The 18736-nt window shown below is 41.0% G+C and overlaps 1 protein-coding gene across 1 annotated transcript; it reads left to right on the top strand.

The window, feature by feature from the left end:
* Positions 1–4692: 4692 nt before the first annotated feature.
* On the top strand, positions 4693–18720 carry LOC111236974 (the record flags this gene model as incomplete). Its single annotated transcript, XM_022765897.1, has 4 exons — positions 4693–5149; positions 6797–10234; positions 10424–10719; positions 18536–18720. Coding segments are annotated over exons 1-4 (4376 nt in total), but the record flags the coding sequence as incomplete, so codon positions are not given.
* Between the last annotated feature and the right edge of the window lie 16 nt (positions 18721–18736).

Below are 18736 nucleotides of genomic sequence, written 5' to 3'. Positions count from 1 at the left end.
GTGAACTCAGAGTTTCTCAGTGTTCCTCATTATGTTTAATGGAAATATGTTTAGTGGTTGTTTGAAGTCCTGGACTCTGAAGTTCTGGTTTTGATTTCAACTTCAATAAATTAAGTAACTATTTCAAATGTGTTTGATGATTTTCTTCAGGCACCTTAAATACATTTAACTACAACACTTCTTTACTGTTTTTCCTGAGTACCCATAAATCACTGGGGTTTTAATTCATGACAACAGAAGACAATGTCACTTCTGATTCCTGAGGAGGCGTAGCCTTTGTGGGAAATGAACATACTAGATCTGATTTTGTGTGTGTGTGTGTGTGCGCATCAACCAGGTTTTCTTTCTGTTATAATCACAAGGAAGTGTTTCCTGTTTTTCTGACTGACTTCTTAAAGCTGAAGGCAGCAGGGAAAACTAATGACTGGGCTGCAAACTCTGATTGTAGGAGACTTTGCTTTTAAAGATGTAAAAGTCATAAACAGTAAAGATACTGCAGCATGCTACTTTCCTCAAGGATGTGGTCTGTGACACAGAATCCCAGACAGAGAATCCCGTATGTTGTGGCTGCACAGTCAACTGTTAACCACAGTGCACATAGAGACAAACCACAGTCCTGACATCATTTACTCACTCAGCTCCAGGAACACTGAGGTGTGTATCAGGGGTCCTGGACCACCAGTCAGAGGAGAAGCTGAGAGACTCAGCTGTATATATACAGTACGCTCTATTCAGTGCACTTCACTCAAACTTCTTCTGTCTACGTCTTCCCCTTGAACAGTGGCTTGGATTGTACCTCATTTTGTGTGCCGAATAAATAAATGCAAATGTGTCATGACTTTTCAACACAGCACTGTGGCAAATCTCCACCACATTAAACATCAGTCCTCTTTGGTACTCCTGCACACAGTTCTTCAGGTACTGGGCAGGTAGGTTTCTCCAACATCTTGGAGAACCTTCCTCAGTTCTTCTGTCTCTTCATGTGATCTCAGACTGACTCCATGATGTTGAGATCAGGTCTCTGTGGGGGCCAGACCATCTGCTGCAGGACTCTTCTTCTGGTCTCTGAAGATAGTTCCTTATGACTCTGGCTGTGTGTTTGGACTCGTTGTCCTGCAGCAGGACGAATGATGATGGACAGATGATGGAGAAGAATCTAAACGTTATTTTTCTTAACACATGCCACTAACGGACGAGACTTAACAGATGTTGTAAAACTGGAGTATTAATTGTAAAGGCTCGTGCGTGACTCAGTCCTGTGTGTGTCTCTGTGTGTGATGTTTTGCAGCGTGATGGCAGGTCGGAGGCAGAGCCGGTGGAGACTGAGGCTCCTGATCCTCTTCAGCCTCGTCATCCTCACTGAACCGTTTAGTAAGAAACATTTGACATTTTAACGAAGCTCAGGTTCAGACTCTGTTCTACATCTTTAAAGTTGTGACCCTTAAGATTCAGTCCTGGTTGATTTGGCAATACCTGTGGTTACCATGGTAACACCACAACTCTGAATAGGGAAGACACAACTTGTGTGAAATCAGTACAGCAACTGTCTCTCACTCACCTCAGTGAATCAGTGACTGAGGCACAGACCAGGACAAGAGCTCCCCCTACAGGCCGTTTAACAGAAGTGATTTTTATTGATTTGAATTCTGAACTTCCTCGTTTTACTTTTACCACAGTAAGAGAGCAAAACTGTCAGGACACATTATAACTCAGATAACACATCAATCACACACTACATTAATTAATGTCTTTTCTTTCATATGATCCACGACAGTAACAGTGAGTGTGCTTTAATAACAGCAAACACTCAGCTGGCGTCTCTGTTGGGTTTTACTGCAGACGTCAGTCAGTAAGAATGAGCATAAGAAAAACCTGCAGCTGATCCTGTGGATCATTAAATGTGACGTTTGCTTCAACTTCAGAGGTGAGAGATGAAGAGTGGCAGCAGCTCGGCCCAGACATCGCTGCACTGCACCGCCTCAGAGGACTGCCTCAAAACATGTTTCATGAAAGGCTGAAGGAGCCTTCACACCACAGGTATCTGGGTCAATGTCTGCAGCTGTTAAGGCTCTGGGACAGAGTTTGTTTCTAGTTGCCTAGATTTTGTATTTCCTGTTTCTGTCAAAGCTCTCAAAGTATAAACATAGTATTATTTTATTAGAGTAACACAGTCATTTTTTACAATAATAATAATAGTAATTATACTGTGGTTCCATTGTTGACATTTTGAAATTATGTTAAAGCAACAATGTGTAACTTCTGCTGAGCAACAGTGACCTCTGCAGCCACAGGTGCTAATTAATTCTGTTGGTTTGACCGTAGAGCGGTGTATACTCCTCATGATCCACAGCATCCCAATCTGGAAATGTAATGCTGTGACAAACAAGCCAAACTCCATTTATAGTTCTTGATATTTCGTCGCTGAATATCAGAGATGAACGCTGGTTGTTAATGACTTCTAAGTCTTTCTAACTGATCTACAGTTCGGCATTACTCTTGAACTAGCTGGGCCTGAGTCTGGCAGTTTGAGCCCCTGACAGAAACTCACTTAGGCACTTCTTGCAACACCTGCTCAGCAAAGTTACACTGTGCAAAAAGAGGCAGCATTCTCCCTATTACAAGTCAGTGTCCTATCAAAATGATTAATAAGGTAAAATAGTTGGTTAATGTTGCTTCAAATTTTGTGACAGTTTACCACTTGTTAAGGACCCAGAATCCAAAGTGAACATCTTAGTACTGGATTTGAGTGTAAAGTACAGCCTGATCAATACAAGACTTAAGGCTGACACAGTTTATACTCAACCAACATATACTCCAATATATCTGTGATCAGCTAATGTCAGGAACGAAAGGAATGTGCATTGAAAAAGTAATGATGACTGTATTTTATCTTAGGAACACATCCATGAACCGGGCCAGAGCTGAGAGATCCATTAGGAGGTAAGGAGGTATTTATGCTGTGTTGTTGCTATGACTGAATATTTTTGGGGGTCAGACAGTCAGACAAAAAAAAAAAAAAATTGATGACATCGGCCTGGGCATTGGGAAATTGTGATGTTCAGTAAATGGGCAGAAAAAATTATCTCCAGATTCTTAAATTATGAAAAGAATCACTTGTTGCAGGTCTATATAACATTCATTTATTGATCAAATAGTTTCAGGGTTTCTTCTAAAAATGTTACATTTTGTGGAATTATTTATTCAAATTAACTAATTTCCTATTACTAATAAATTATTATTATTATTATTATTATTATTATTATTTTAAGATTAATGAAATATACTGAAAATGTATTGACATTTTTTTGTTTGCCTCCTCATTAACTTAAATGCATCCTGGTAAATATGCTGATGAGTCAAAACTACCGTGCTATCCTTCATTCTTTATTTTGACTAAAGTTACATGATGCAGAATTGTCACTAGGTCTGGGAACACTAGTAAAGGTCTGGAGCATGGGATGGATCTGGTTAGTTTTGGCCATTTGTTGTGGTATAGGATGGATTCTAATAGTCACATCACTTGAATATCATCATGTCCGTCAGAGTCCATGTGGACTGACATTTTTGTACAATTGAAATCTGTTCTGAGAATAAAATGCTACAGAAAAGACAGTCTGACGCCTTGCTACAGCATCACAAAATATTTAAATTCTTTTTACCAAAGACATTTGTTTTTCATGTGGTCTTCATCTGGTTTTAATGAATTTATTTGATTATTGTTTACTCCTCTGTGACATAAACATGTTAATGTTCTTTTAGGGTGGACACTGACCAAAACACAATGAGTTTGCTGGATGCGTTTCAGGACTGTCAGGATTTCACAGCCTGTGTCAATCAAATGAAACAGGTTGGTGGATTTTAAAAGAAGATGGGAATCAACATTGAGTGTAGAAGAATTAAACCCAGTCAACCCAAATCAGTCAGTTTAATTAATAAAAGCAGTTATTAAAAGAGATTATATAGCCGATAAAATGGAATGAGATACAATATCTTATATAAATGCGCTCACAGAAAAAATAAAAATAAAAGTTGTACCACTACAGTTCAACAATGTATTTCCTCACAGTTGTGGGATGTGAGGAAGAGATTAAGACAACTACATGGAACTGTTTTGAAATGGACATTCATGCTTTCTCACTTATCTATGATAAAGTTTTCTATATCAAAATCTGTCGTTTTATCTTGATCTGATTTGAACCTGATTATCTGCTGTCTTTTATTCTCCAGGACTTTGACACCTTCTTGGCATCTGTTGATGAACAGAAGATACAAGATCGACTGCTAGGTGCATCTGAGATCTCACACAGCTACAACCAAAAACTTCTGGTCATGACTGACCAAGAAAAGTCCACGAATGACAGAGTCCAACAGGAATACAGCATGGATCCTCATTACTCACTAATAGTCAGCAAAGAATGCCTGTACAATGAATCATGTTTACCTGAAGCAGACAGCTATACTGTAGTGAAAATATTTGGAAGAGTTTCAGATGATGGACAAACTGTGTCTGGGCTTTCTGGATCATCACTTGCAGAGCTGGTTTTGAAACCATCACTGGAAGCTGCACCAGTGTTCTCCCTTGATGGAAACACAACCACACATTTCCAGTATAACTTCATTCGAGTGTTGGTGGTCTGTGGAAACAAAGCAGTCTTAGAAACTAACCAGGAAAATCATCAGATTTACCAGGTCATGGATCAACATGACTCAGTTTCCGGTTACCGAATTCCACAAAGACCCGTAGATCACACCACACAGTACGACGACCAGCAGATCCTCATGATGCAAGATGACCCCGCAGTAAGAAAAGCTGCTGCTTATCTTTATGAGAAGCATCCAACAGTTAGCTCCATCTACGTTCTTGATGAAAACCAAAGACCAAAACTGATCCACGGAGACTCAGTGCCACTGTCAGAGGACAGCAAACTGGTGCTGGTAGGTCATGGAGTCAGAGACAGTTCAGGAGAGATGAGGCTGGCAGGGCACACAGCCCAAGATGTGGCCAAAATCATTGCAAAGACCTTCAGAGTCGGCGATACAATCAAAACAACACGTGTGGTGGCATGTGAAGTCGGATCAGATAAAACATTTGTAGAAACCCTGCTGAGAGAGCTTCATAAACTCAATATCAAGACAGAGCTGCACCTGAGTAATACTGTGATCCAGGTCACGCACACAGGACAGAAAATTACCCAAGAAGTCTCTCTAGACGGGGTGCAATGGCGACACAAAGATAACAGCAAGAAAGTGGTGGCAACCCTTGATAGGAACGGAAACGTAATTATTAGAAATGAGCCTGGCAGTAGAGGAGAGCCAGTTTTTACCAATGAAAGAAATGTTCTAATGGACGAAAATCCTAGAAAACCTATAAATAAGCTGTCTAAGACCAACACAGACAACACGCTAAAGCCAAGGAGATATATTGACAAGAGGGTATTTCAGAATGTAGTGAATGCTAAGCAGCAGGAAAATGCCTTATATAAACTTGAAGCTCTAACCTGGGGATTCTTTCATGGGCCCCCTCCAGAAAGAACAAACATCAAAAGCTTGCCACCAAATGCAAATTATCTAATAGGGGAATATAATGAAAAATATAATAACATGAGGTGGATACTGGATACAGAGAAACTTCAAGTTCTTTCTGAATGTAATGAGATTAAATCAGGAAAAGATATTAGAAATATGATCCATCACTATGCAGTGACCAGAGAAGAAAAGCTCACATACCTGATGGTCAATGACTGGATATATTTGGTTAATCCTAAAACTCTATATGTGTATCTGGTTGGAAAAAAGCTTGACAGTAATCAAATGGGAAAGAAGAACAAAATTAAAGAAGTTAAGAAGTCTATCAATGATCAGATAGGAAAAGAGAAATACCCAGACATGAGACAGCGCATTCTTCATAAAAATATAGAAAACCCACAAGAACGATATGCTGAGTTTGTAAGAAATATTTTTCGTGGAGAGCACACAACTGCCCAATCTCTGTCCACTGAGGCCTGGTACACCACTTATTTCACTGCATCAGTTATTTGTGAATCTGCTAGAAATTTCCGGACGTTTCCTCTGATTCTCATGGCTCTGGATATGGTCGTAAATAAAAACAACAATATCCGAGAGAAAGGACTCAATTTCTTTTTTGAAGACCACCCAATGGCAAGAGGAGGAAGTTGGATTGACCCAAGCAGACGTGGATTTAGTGGCTCAGCAACACCTCAAGGTTCCAGCAAACTGTACAATCACAATCCCTTATTTAAAAAAACGGAGGATCAGTTAATGCAGGACCTTATAAATGTTATAAGATTGGAATCTGACATGTTCACAAACTGGGAGAAATCCACTACAAGGGAAAATGTACCACAATCAATGGCTGACATTGCAGAACAATTCAAGATATATGAAGACAGTTCACAGAGAGAGGTATTCTCAGAGAGTTACAATGATTTCACACAAAAAGTTAATAAACCTGTTTCAACATCATCTAGAAATGTCCAGGAAGATTCAACATCTGGAACACTGGGAGGCAATGATGATGGCTACATCACGTTGCAAGACCTGAATTCTGCCTCAGAATTAGAGAATTCCTTCAGACTTGAATCCTATTTCTTCAGGACATCTGCGTCATTTGCTGATCAAATCCACAGCCAGCTGAAGGCAGAATATGGTGAAAGTCTGGCGGGGTTGCATCTCAAAGAGGGCAGTGCCAGAATAGAAAATGGACAGTTCGTATGTCAGCTTGTGACTGAGGGTGCTGACATTGAACCTCGTGAGTTGAGGGTTGATTTATCTCCAGAGAGTCAACGCTACAGTGATAATATGTTGAACGGCATTGAGGCAGCAGTTCGTGACATGGAGAAACACAGTTCACAATCCTCTCATCAGGTCAGCAAGTATGTAGAGCACACTGGGACTGCTGTTGGGACACTAGGCCTCATGCTGGGGATGAAAGGAGCTATTCGGGCTTTTGAACAGGGCGACATCAAAGATGGTGTGGTGGGGGCTTTGCAAACAGCTCATGGAGTGACAGCTATGACAACGTCTGTTATTGCAAAACAAGCTCTGTCCTCAGAGACAAGAGTTGCCAGAGCTGCAGCAGTAATCATGAGAAGCCCTGCAATGAGGGGCGCAATGACAGCTATACCAATAGTGGGAATTGGATTTGGGGTATACAATTTAGAACAAGATTTAGAGAGAAATGACACACTGGGATACATTGATGCTGGCGTTGATGCTGGTATGATTGCTTTGGATGTTCTCGAAATTGCTCAGCCTGAACTTGCACCATTTATCGTACCTATAAACCTGGCACTGTCAGTAGTCCGGATGGCCATTGATGATGTTTATATGGGCATCCAGGATGAACTAAAGAATCTCCCGAAGGATGCTGGAGTTTTAGATAAACTGGGGGCTGTTTTTGTTGGCACTGGAGAAGGGATTGAGCATTTTGCAATTCATGTGGCTAGTGTGTTCTATGATTGGCATTATGATGAAATTGAGGAGGGACGAAGACTTGTTGCTCAGATATCAGACTATCAGCAATATTACAATATTACAAAGGAGCGGGATGAGAGAACTGTCATTAATTTTAGTGATGGTGTCTCGTCCTGGAATGGAGGAGGCGTTTACTTCTGTCTCGCTGATCAGGGTCTGTCTGAGTTCTGCATGAACTATTTTGTGTCTAGTGATGAGAGTTTTGGGAAGAATTGTTGGTCCATTGATGCACAAGGAACCAAAGACATCATACTTGGCCTGGGAGAGTCGCATCGATTAGAGTATTCGACACTACGGAAAAAAGTACTCATGTTCATACCAGCTGGCTCTGTGGATGTTGTTTCAGGTTATGAAGCTGTATCAAATTCAAAATATGGGATATACAAGGGAAACAGAGATGCTAATCGTTTTTTTGCAGTTCAGAAATCAGAGGACAAACATGTGATTGAACTAATGTTGAGTTACTATTACCAGCTGTATGGTGAACCAGGTGATGACATATTCTTCCTCGGTCCACAGAGAAATTATGTTGAAGGCTCTGGTGGAAAAGACACGTACATCATTCCTGACGATGGAGGGAAAACAATAATTAACAACTATGATCCTTGCAAAGCACTAGACACTCTTCATTTCAGTGTTGATTACAGTCACATTTCTGTGTCTAAATCTGGGAATGATGTTGTGTTAATGTACGAGGGCAGCCATACTGTGACCATTAACAACTGGTTTTCAGGGGAAGTGTATCGTCATATGAACATGATATCAAAAGATGGAGTCTTATTTGAGGTGTCCTCCACTGTGGTTTCCTCTGTTCAGCTGGTGGCAAGAGGAATTAACAAGATGTTTAAGACGCAGGGTCTAACTGTAAATGCATCTCAGCCACTTTTACTTACAGTTACAAACATCTTTGGGACTCAGTATGATGATGTGCTCATTGGAAATGGAGAGAAGAATCTGATAGATGGAGGAGGAGGCTCAGATCGTTTGATTGGTGGTGAAGGAGAAGACATATATCTGGTGAAAAACAAGAAACAGTCTTCGGTGCAGATTGACAATTACTCCAGAGACAATAAAACAGATCTGGTCATAGTAGAAGCAAATCTTCACACTTTTAAAGTCAGGGTAGAAGGTAACCATGTTCTGATGAATGCTCTCCATGACAGTACAGCCATCCATGTGACTTTACTGAACTGGTTCAGATCACCAGAAGACAGACACTTACTCCTCAGCACAAAGGATCTGATCACTTTTACAATCTCAGATAACAAGGCTGACTGCCTGGAGAGTAACCCGTTCACCAAGTGCATAAAAAGTCGCAGCATTGACTACAGCAGCTCCCCATCTCGTCTGGTGGTGGACCTTCAGGAGGACGAGGCTTTTGACAGTGTGACGGAGGTCCGTGGGTCAGAGTTTAATGATGTCATCAAAGGAAACAAAGAACATAATGTTTTCGTTCCAGGAGGAGGGGATGATTTCATTGAGGGAAGAGGAGGAGAGGACTGGTACGTTATCACACCAGGCCACGGTGTAAAGACCATCAACAATCAATCACCAGATCTAGTCTTAGATGTTCTCTTCCTGAAAGAACAATATCAGCATGTAACATGTGCTTGTGAAGGCCAGAGCATCATCATTTCAGTATCCGGCAGAAGAAATGTCATCTTACAGAACTGGTTTGATTCAAAGCGTCATCAGCACCTGCAGATCAAGACCAATGATGGAATAACAGCTGAACTGATTTCCAACCTCGTCAACTGCAGCAAGTCTGTAATGCTTCCCTTGATTGTTGATTACAGAAACCAGGAACCTGAACCACTTAACACATTCCAAATATTCCAGTCACTCATTTTCCCTCTAGGAGAACAGTCCAGGTGTTTCAGATGTAGTCACATGGCCCAGACGTCCTTCCTTGACCTCCGAGGCAAAGCGATGATGATGAATGAAACTGATTCAGTGAGAGAAATGTACGGCTCCCCGGGTTTCGACATTATGGTTGGGAACAGGAATGAGAATTTGCTTGATCCTTACACCGGTGGTGCACTGATGATTGGAGGTGAAGGAAAAGACACTTACATAATCAGACATGGATATGGAAACATATTACTTATCTGTAACTTTGCTGACGATCAGAATATTGATACTGTGTTGGTTGACATGGATTTCATCGATGGCGGCCAAGTCACACTGGACTCATCATCAACAGGAGACCTGACTGTGAAAATCACGTCAAAAGGGGAACAATTACAATTCATTCTGCTCAAATACGCTGAAGGTTCCCATCACCAGCATCTGGAATTTCAGAGCTCTGATGGAGTGACATTTAAATTGAAATCACTAAACTCAACTGATGATCTTTCCTTTGAGATCGAAGCTTTCAAAGTGACTCTGAAACCATCGCAGATTGACTGCCGTTTGGATCTCAGCTCTCAGAGAAATCTGTCAAAGGTCCATACAGTCCAAGGCTGCCCCTTCCAATCCAATGACATACTAGGTAATCATCAAAACAGTACTCTAATTGGTGGGTGGGAGGATGACGTCTTGGAAGGAGGCCAAGGAGATGACACACTGATTGGAGGAAATGGAGCTGACCTCATGATTGGTGGCTTGGGACACGACACTCTTTATGGTGAGGATGGAAATGACACAATGATGGGGAACTCCGGCAGTGACATCTTCATTCCTGGACCAGGGGCGGATCTAGTGGACGGAGGTCCCGGAAGAGACGCTGTTCTTTACCGGGGTGATCATGAGAAGGGTAAAGGTGTTTATGTCAATCTGTTGACCGGACAAGGCCGCTACGCTGATGCTGAGGGGGACATGTTAAAGGACGTAGAGACTGTGATCGGCACCATCTATTCTGACATCTTGGNTGGACCAGGGGCGGATCTAGTGGACGGAGGTCCCGGAAGAGACGCTGTTCTTTACCGGGGTGATCATGAGAAGGGTAAAGGTGTTTATGTCAATCTGTTGACCGGACAAGGCCGCTACGCTGATGCTGAGGGGGACATGTTAAAGGACGTAGAGACTGTGATCGGCACCATCTATTCTGACATCTTGGTGTCTGGTTATGAAAGTTCACTTCTCAAAGGCTCAGACGGCAACGACATCTTGGTGTCCACTGGTGGTGATTACCTGGTCGGGGGTGATGGACATGACGTTTACATGTTGGCTTTCCACCACGGCTCAGTCACCATTGACAACTGTGCAAAGGACAACGCCACGGATGTCTTATACTTAAGCTCAAAGTCATCACCAATATTTGACTGCCAACTTTTGTCAGACAGAGTTCTCCTGACTTTCTTTGGATCCAACCAAACTGCTGTTAAGATTGCACTGGAAGGCTGGATCAGTGATGACGATGAATGTGGTCATCTGGTGTTAGTTTTCAGAGAGGTTAAGGTGTCAGTGGAAAGGCTGTTACAGGAGTGTCAATTAAGACAGAAGGAATTGTTTTGGTCATTAGTTATAACTTGGGTTATCTGCATCAGTCTTGTCCTTTTCCACTGTGTTTTCATGTTGTTCATTTTTGGAAAATGTATCAAAAGGGCACAAAAACAAAAGACCCTGAAACAAACAGAAACAAATGTTAATGAAGAGGCAGTTGCCTTGGAAGCTGATGTACAGTTCAACAGTGATATTAGTCCTTGAATATCACTAAAGCATAATATCAGAATTTGATTGATCATTTGTTATTTTATCCTCAATCATCTGTGGTTTTCAATAATTCTTTTAGTGAATCACATGAGCAAACCTTGTTTTCTATTTAGGAGCATAGTCTCTAAAATAAATCACATTTAGTCATGTTCAGGAAAACCTCTTTCTAATACTCCCCAGGTCTCAGTGACATAGCTTGGGTACCTATAGATTATGCAACATAACTGTGGATCTGTGGATCACCACCAAGTACTGAAATGCATTTTTGATGCTTTGAGTATGGAAAATGAAATTTTATTCGCCTCCATTGTGTTGCAGTGGTGGCATAATTCAGTACCAAATCTCTTAAGAATAGATGACCTTGGACCTTGTTTTTCACCTTTTCTTGTACTAAATCAGAACTTTTAGTTTGCTTAGCTCTTAAGTGGCATTTGTGTGATTTATAGCTTCATTTTGCATTTCAAGATATTGACTTATCTGAACTTTCTTTGTATTTGCAAGTTTTTTATGAAGTTCTTTTGCAATTTTTTACCAGCCTTTCTGATTTTTTCATTTTATTCTCATTCTAAGTCAGACAGTCTGCATTAATTAATCTATGATTTCTGTAGCCCCGCCTTCCTTATATCCATACACCTGTAACTCATTTGTGTCATGTCTTCTTAAAGTGTTACTATATTCTAACTTCAACATTCTGATGAAGGCTTCCAGCCAAAAGGTGTTGGTGTCAGCCCAATATTAAAGGTTTTTTATGATTCATACCTGTAGACTCAGATGGCCCTGGATCTTCTCATCTTGTTTGCAGCCATTGTGGCCCCCTTTGTTCACTCAGCAAAGAGTTCTCCATATTTGACACATTCAGAATCAAACAGTGTGTGAGAGAATGTCTCTATAGGTGTGGCAGCAATCACTTCAGGGTGTCGGGTCAGGTGAGGGTACGAATAAAAGGGACGCAGATTCCAGGTCAAGGTTCAGACTGTTAGTCTGTAAAGATTTTATGTGTGGTTCTGTAACAATAGAACACAACAGTACAAGCTAATTAGCATCAAGAATAACAGCAAGGTAAACTCAGTTAGACATAAGTATCTACACAGATAACAGCTAGCATACAATGCTAAAGGCTGGTAATGACTGATAAACTAGAAAGTAGCACTTTGCAAATACTGAATCAATATGTAAACTGCCTAACTTAAAAATGACAGTCACTAATGAACAATTATTCATCTTAAACGGGAAATAACAACCTCAGGAATTTTTTGTTGTACGTGATTACATCTGTGATGATTGTAGAAAAACTAGCTAACGTAATACAGTAAAACACAATTCACATACTATCACAAGCTAGCTACTAGTTCTGATTCACATCACGTGAGAAACAACAATTAACTAAAAATGCGCTTGCAGCTAAATAAAGACTAACAGTGTGTAACATAAACAATTGAATATTGGACTCACATTTTTATGGTCACACACTCTAAAGATGTTCCTGTGGTCCAAGGCAGACATCTAGCTCTCACCTGCACAGCTCACTCAATGATGCGTTCAGGAGCATACAGAGTGTGGGTACACTGAGCTCACGTGCACACAGCTTGATCAGGTACAGGAGATACGAGGAGAAATGCACATAGATGCATGGCCTTTTTCTGGGCAGCAGAGCTGGTATTAACAGAACACCAGAGGTCTGGAGCATGGTATGGATCTGATTGTCTGGTTTGTTCTGATACAGGATGGATTTTAAATGTCACATCACATGAAGATATGACCTGATAATACAACCTGTAAAGTGTTTGAAAGGCTGTTTTTTATTTTGAATAAGTCCATGATGATACCGTACATAATGTCCCTCAGAGAGTTTTGTGAAAATGAAATCTGTTCTATGGGACTGGAATGCAGCAGAAAAGACCGCCACCATCGAGACAGAGCTGCACCTGAGGGATGCTGTGCTCACATGCACATAGGACAGAAAATTACCCAAGAAATCCCCCCTAATGGACTGTGGCAGATGCTCTTTGAAGTTTATCGTGTGCGCACTGCTAGTTGACGTCATTATGAGCGGGACAGAGTCTCTCCCGGTTGCAAATGGAGTTGATGCTGAAAATGTTAAAAGAAATGTCACACTCACTGAAAAGGCTTTGGCTTGTAAAATTGAGAAGCTCCAGAAAGAACGCAAATCCAAGGTGAATAAATTAAAGGGTGTCATCACTGTAAGTGCAAGCTCACTTGGATATTTTGATGCAAATGCATGATGATGCAATTTCACTGCATGAGTCAGTAATGTGTTTGATACCTCAAGAGGAGCAAAAGAAACGAAATGAATGGTTCACAAGCATCAATAAATGTACTCAGGGGTTTATTGATGATGTCAAACTGTGGCTATCTGAAAGCGGAAGGTTAACGAGCAGACTTGTCTCGGGTAAAGGACAGATGAGTAAGGAGAACTTGGAAGGAGACAAGGATTCTGAAAATGTGGAACTGGAGGAACCACATCTTCACAATAAAATCACATCACAGCAGGATGCCTTACCTGAGGCAATATTGGATGAAATCAAGCCAGGTGAGAGCGTCTCAAATATCAGCAGTAAGAGGCACAGATCAAAATCTAGGATTTCAACTACTTCTTCTACTTCCTCTGCCCGTGTTAAAGCAGAAGCCAAAATGGCCGCTCTTCTTGCTCGTCAAAAACTACTCAAGTGCCGAAACATGATCTGGAGCAACAAGAAGAGGAAATAAGAAAACGGAAAGAGCGATTTAAGCTTGAACTGGAGATAGCAGCCACAGCGGCCAAGGTCAATGTTCTAAGAGCCTCAAGAAGTGGTGTGCGAAGCAGAGTATCTAATAAATCAGATGGTATGGAGTCCTATTTCAATACTATGACCAAAGGAGGTGCCCTTGTTGGTCTTAATGCTGATGCTAAATCATTTGTGCCTGAAGCTCAAACAACATATGAAAATCCAACAGCCAAAAGCATCAATGAGTCTCAAGTGCCAAGCTGAAAGAGAGGAAATCTACTGTGAATGTGGAATCGCAAACATTTCAACAGAGAATGACTGAGGTTGGGATGGCTCAAAACACACAGCCTAATGTTTTAACATCATCTCAGTCTGCAGGTGCACAAGCCTCAGTACCAGTCACTGGTGACAGTAACAACTTGCTGTCTATAATGGCAAGGCAAAACGAAATAACTGCCATGATCACACATCAGCAAAACCTCTCATCCTTACCAAATCGAGAGATTCAGGTGTTTGATGGAGACCCCCTAATGTATCACACATTTATGAGAGCCTTTGAACATGCTACTGAAGAAAAGACAAGTGATGCAAGAGACTGTGCACTTTTTGGAGCAGTACACCAGGGGTCAGCCAAGAGAGCTTGTTAGAAGCTGTCAACAAATGGCTGCAGACAGAGGATATACGAAAGCTAAAGCTTTGTTGGAACAACATTTTGGAGATGAGCAAAAGATCGCCTCAGCTTATATGGACAAAGCCCTTGCTTGGCCTGTAATCAAAGCAGAGGACATCAAAGCACTCCAAGATTATGGTCTCTTTTTAAGAGGATGCTGTAATGCTATGGATGAAATCCAGTATATATCTGAGCTGAACATGCCTTTCAATATGCAGATAGTAATAAAGAAGTTGCCGTACAAGTTAAGAGACAAATGGAGAACAGTGGCTTGTGATATTCAAGAAAGGCATCGTCGTAGAGCTACTTTCCCTGACATTGTCGTCTTCATCGAGCGTCAGGTGAGATTTGTAGCTGATCCTGCGTTCAGTGACATACAAGATGCATCAAAATCAGTGAAAAGCAAAGACGGCAGCAAAGGAAATTACCAACATCGTGTATGAACTAAAGGAAGTAGTTTTGCAACTACAGTCACTTCTGTGGATGGAAAGGCATCCACAGATCCAAATGATCTAGAGGCCGACTCCTAACCACCTCCTGCTCCTCAAAGGTTATTATTGCCACCTGGACTCTTTCAAAAGGAGGACTTGTATGCTGTCCGCAGATAAAAACAAGTGCAGTATATGTCCAATTTGTTTTGGAAAAGATGGAGGAACGTCAAAAGTGGACCAGAGTTAAGTGCAACTTCATTTCTGGAGACATTATTGTCAGGGTATTGTGGTAAGTAGGACCCAAATGCAGCCAAAACTTGGGGAACGGTGCAGACAGGTTTATTAAAACAGAGAACAACAGGTAACATGAACAGGTAACAAGAATGGAACGAAGACAAACCAGACTTGAATAGCTTGAACCATGGAGAAACAGATAACGCGACCAGATGAAGACAAACCCAGAACTAAACAGACGAACCGACACAGACAAAGGGGAGCACAAAGACTATATAGACACAGGAGGCAAGGTGATTGCACACAGGTGAAACACATTAGGGCGGGGCAGACAATCACTACACAGAAACAAGACCAAGACAGGAAGCAAAACACTGAGACACACAAGGAAACCTTATTACAAAATAAAACAGGAAGTGACAAAGTCCAAAACAAAACTAACAAAAAGTGTCTGCCATAGCAAACCATGACAATTATACTTATCGTGGATTATGGGGAGAGTTGTTGAAGCTGTTCCAGATAACAAAGGACTCGTACAACAAGTAAAGATAAAGACAAGGACAAGCTGTCTGGACAGGCCTGTCACAAAGATTTATCTGCTTCAGGAAGCTGACGACACCTGATGAGCTACTTGTTGACATGACTTGTTTTGACTTGACTTGACATTGGACATGTGACTTGTGGCACAGACCACACGTGATCTAGGCTCCGTAAGTTCTGGAACCTCTGGCCTAGAGACACTTGAAGACACGTGAAGAACCTGCTCGTTTAAGGACATTGAAGATGAACTATACTCATATACTCAAGAGAAAAAAAAGGGAAATTTAATTGTTCATCTTGTTTGCATATATGTTGCATTGAGTGATTCTGTGCTGCTGTTATTATTTTTGAATTATTATGTTATAATAATCAGGGGCCGGAATGTAGGAGCAGTGATGTGTTTTCTCACTTTCTCACCAGGGGTAATGTGTGTGTGTGTGTGTGTGTGTGTGTGTGTGTGTGTCACGGGGGTCTGAATGGTTGTCTAATATCACCCTCACCTGGCTGAGAGTTCTGTTTGTCGCTTGATACAGAGAGAGGGTGAGGTGGGGTGCTGATACTTTCTGTTGACCACATTTTGTCCAGTTTAGCCTCAACATCGCTGCAGAGCATATGTGTTTTTTTGTGCTTGTAAATAAATGGCAAGTAAGACGCAGATGCCGATTCATGTCTTGCTTTGGACACAGCGTGACAGACAGATCTCCCTACGCAGCCCTCTCAGCGGCTAATTGTTGCATCTTTTGGATAGTCGCATTACATCTGGTTTCAAATATTTGACAGTGTTATCCTGCCCATAGTTTAGTGAATTATAGCTCAGTCATCAAACTTAAACCCATTAGGATAAACACCCAATATAAACACTGCATGCAGAAAGAAAACAGAAGATGTGGTCACTGTTCAACAGGTGAGGCTGAGACAGAGATGCACTTCCTCCTAAAATTTAAATCATCGGTTGTTATAGTTTCCTGCCCTGTTGTATTTCTCGCTCTTGATCAGCCACACCATGCTCAAATGACTTACCTGCCCCTAGTGTTACTCGTGGAAAGCCCTGTACATGTATACTTCCGTGTTTCTTGTGCCTACTAGATCGTCTTTTACCGCTGTGTCACCATTGCACTTCAGATATTCACCCAGTGGCTGCTCCTTTGGTATGTGACTATCTTAGTTTACTAGTTTATGGATTTTTGCCTATTCCCCGCCTGTTCTTTACCCGTTTGAACTGTCTACCTGTATAAGAGTGAATTAATTACTTTGTCTTTTTGATCTCTCCCCATTTCTTCTTCCTCAGCATCTGAGTCAACTCTGTTCCAACTAAAAGCGTTATACTGCACTTTCACCTGTTAAATATCTTCCAAACTGTGCCGGACCAGCATCAAATCTGGGTAAGTCAAATAAGAGGAAACAAACTGGCTTTGTTTGTGTTTGTACCATATGTGTTAGTCACTGTAACTATAACGTATGTCATACAAAGAGATGAACTCCAAAACTCATTCTTGTTGTGTTTATAATCACAGTGTTGTACAAAGGGGCCTTTAAAAGAGAAATATTGTTATTAATATTAATTTGTTAAATATAACATTAATCGCTTTCCACCAGTCGTGACTCCAGAGCTGAGTCATCATGGAAAAATGTGGTCAAAGCAGTTCTGAGTTGGTTAGCTATGTGTCTGTGTGTCGTAAAAAAAAATGTGGGCAGAGTTAAAAATGGGTGCAGTCGCTAATCATGGGTTATAACATCAACATGTTGACAGCAGACAATGAAAATTAGTGTGATAAACAATTTTTCCAGAGTGAAAGTGGAGAACATAAAGTGCTTCAGTGTGTGCCCAACACCTCAGTTGGGGTGAGTTCAATTACCCAACCAGGTAAAACTGGTGATAACGCAGGAGGTGTCTATTATAAAATCTAATGTTAAAGGTAAAAGATTAGAACACCACATGAAATAATTTATTATGTATTGATGTCAAAACATATCTCTACAACAACTAATCCTCCATTTTCTCACTTCTCGACTCAGCACCAGTAATTGCTAACATTAGATTATATATGGTATTTTATATTGGTAATGGTCTCTCTCTCAAATTAAATCGAAGGCAACTGGACTTGTATTTGTCTGTGGAAGACGTTTCGCCTCTTATCCAAGCGGCTTCATCAGTTCATCATGTATTGGTCTCTCTAGTCCGCACTAGTCTGGTAATGGTATATAAAGTACTATTAGCTAGCTAACATTAGTTAGCTAAACTGTAACTTAAAGCTAAAGTTAGAAACTAGCTAAAATTAGAGTTCATCTGTAGATTCTTGACACAATCCTATTCAGAAACTCTGAAGAAATTGAAGTGTATTAAATAAGCTAGATAATTAGCTACTGCTTCTTAAATTTACCTACAGTGTTTGTGTGACACAAGGGATGTGAGGCAGGTAGAGGAGATGGTAGAAATGGTACAGTCTAATTTCAGAGTGTCACAAGATTCTTCCAGGCATGACTATGTCAAATATATTGTAATATTTACAATTACAGTTAAAAAGAATATAAATGTTTCAACCCCTCCCAAACTGTTGTCAAAAATTCTGTTTTGGAACTTCATAAGAAATCTGAGGACTTTTTGAAACTCTTGATGTGTTGCACACACATGCGCTGTGTTAAACTACAAACTGTGTTTTTTTACATGTCTGTTTCTGTCTGGATCAAACAAAAGAGATACAGCATGTTAATTCAGCAGAGAGCAGATGTATTAGATTATTAAAATGTATCAATACCTGTTTGTCAAAACCATTTCTCTGCCACAGGCTGTGAGTGACGCTAAGAAGAAGATAGAGCAGCTAATCATGGCCGAGCAGGCACAGAGAACCGTCATTGGTCACCTGTCGCAAGCCGACATGGAGCAGCTGGACAAGGGGCTGCGCGACCAGGAGCCCAGCATCCACCTGGAGTGCCGAACCTGGCACATCCTCGCTGCTGAGTCAGCACTCAGGTCTGAAAACAGAGAC

This window comes from Seriola dumerili, unplaced genomic scaffold, assembly GCF_002260705.1.
Source record: "Seriola dumerili isolate Sdu_G_001 unplaced genomic scaffold, Sdu_1.0 BDQW01000784.1, whole genome shotgun sequence".
NCBI classification, from domain to species: Eukaryota; Metazoa; Chordata; class Actinopteri; order Carangiformes; family Carangidae; genus Seriola; species Seriola dumerili.
This window is presented reverse-complemented; position numbering and strand designations above follow the sequence as displayed.